This window comes from Oryzias melastigma, unplaced genomic scaffold (assembly GCF_002922805.2).
Source record: "Oryzias melastigma strain HK-1 unplaced genomic scaffold, ASM292280v2 sc03716, whole genome shotgun sequence".
Taxonomy (NCBI): domain Eukaryota; kingdom Metazoa; phylum Chordata; class Actinopteri; order Beloniformes; family Adrianichthyidae; genus Oryzias; species Oryzias melastigma.
Window position 1 is genome coordinate 1,026 of NW_023420284.1, and position 1,024 is coordinate 2,049.

Here is a 1,024-nt window from a genome sequence, read left to right on the forward strand (position 1 = left end):
TATTTGCACCATTATGGCCAAGCTTGTTTCAAGCCCACTTCCACAGAAACTCAACGGCCCGTCGGCCAGTCTGTGCACGTACTACTACTCTGCCCATGACGTCAAAGTAGGGACAGAAGAACAAGTGAGGGTGACGTATGTGGACAGTGTCAACCACTTCTACTGTCATCTGGACAAGAACCAAGATGTTATGGAGAAACTCTCCATGAGGTTGAACAGTCTGTGCCATCAGCTCCAGAAGGTGAAGTTTCCAAAAGTCTTTGCATCTTTATGCTTTGCTAAGTACACCGATGGCCAGTGGTACAGGGCTCAGATCAAGCAAACAAAGCCAGCTGTACTGGTTCACTTTGTTGATGTTGGTGACACAATTGAGATGGACGAATCTGACTTGATCCCAATTCCTAAAGGAGCCAACGACATACTGTCGGTGCCCGTACAAGCGGTTCTCTGTGGCCTCGCAGATGTTCCTCCTGATGTTTCCAGCGAGGTGAACCAGTGGTTTACCACAGCTGTGCTAAACTGCAAATTTAAGGCACGTGTTGTGGCCCAACAGATTGATGGGAAGTTTCCGGTTGAGCTGTATCATGGGAACTCTCAGATCAATTTTGACATAAAGAAAATGTTTCTTAATAAAGCCCAGAAGAAGCAGCAGAGCCATGAAGATTTTCGGCCTCATGAGGATCCAACTCTGAGGACAACAGGAGATTTTCCAGAGCAAGCCGTATCTAAGAGCAGTGCCGGCATTGTGGATAGAAATCGTCCAAGTGTGAATCTGCAGGCTGTGCAGAAGCATGAAAATGGCTATTCTGAAAGCGTGAAGAAGATGAGACACCCTGCTTTAGAGCTGTACAAACCTCCATATCAAAGGAAGTCGTTTAATACAATACCAAATGGTGCTTCTAAGACTGCAGAAGCTCCAGCGAATCAAAGATTTGATCTTTTTCCTCCTGAAGCGAAGCATCTCTGCTCAGAATCGTCTAGATCAGAATCCCAGCGGAAAGTCGATGGTGGAAAACTCCCTCAG

At 46.5% G+C, this 1,024-nt stretch overlaps 1 protein-coding gene across 1 annotated transcript in view; it reads left to right on the forward strand.

Annotated features, from left to right (window-relative positions):
* Nucleotides 1-1,018, forward strand: part of LOC112142287 (tudor domain-containing 6-like) — a gene marked incomplete at both ends in the record, with an annotated part of 2,038 nt that extends 1,020 nt beyond the window's left edge. The window contains 1 exon segment of the mRNA XM_024265547.1: nt 1-1,018. This exon segment is cut by the window's left edge and continues 69 nt beyond it. Within this exon segment, the coding sequence (XP_024121315.1) occupies nt 1-1,018 (1,018 nt within the window).
* Nucleotides 1,019-1,024: the final 6 nt, after the last annotated feature.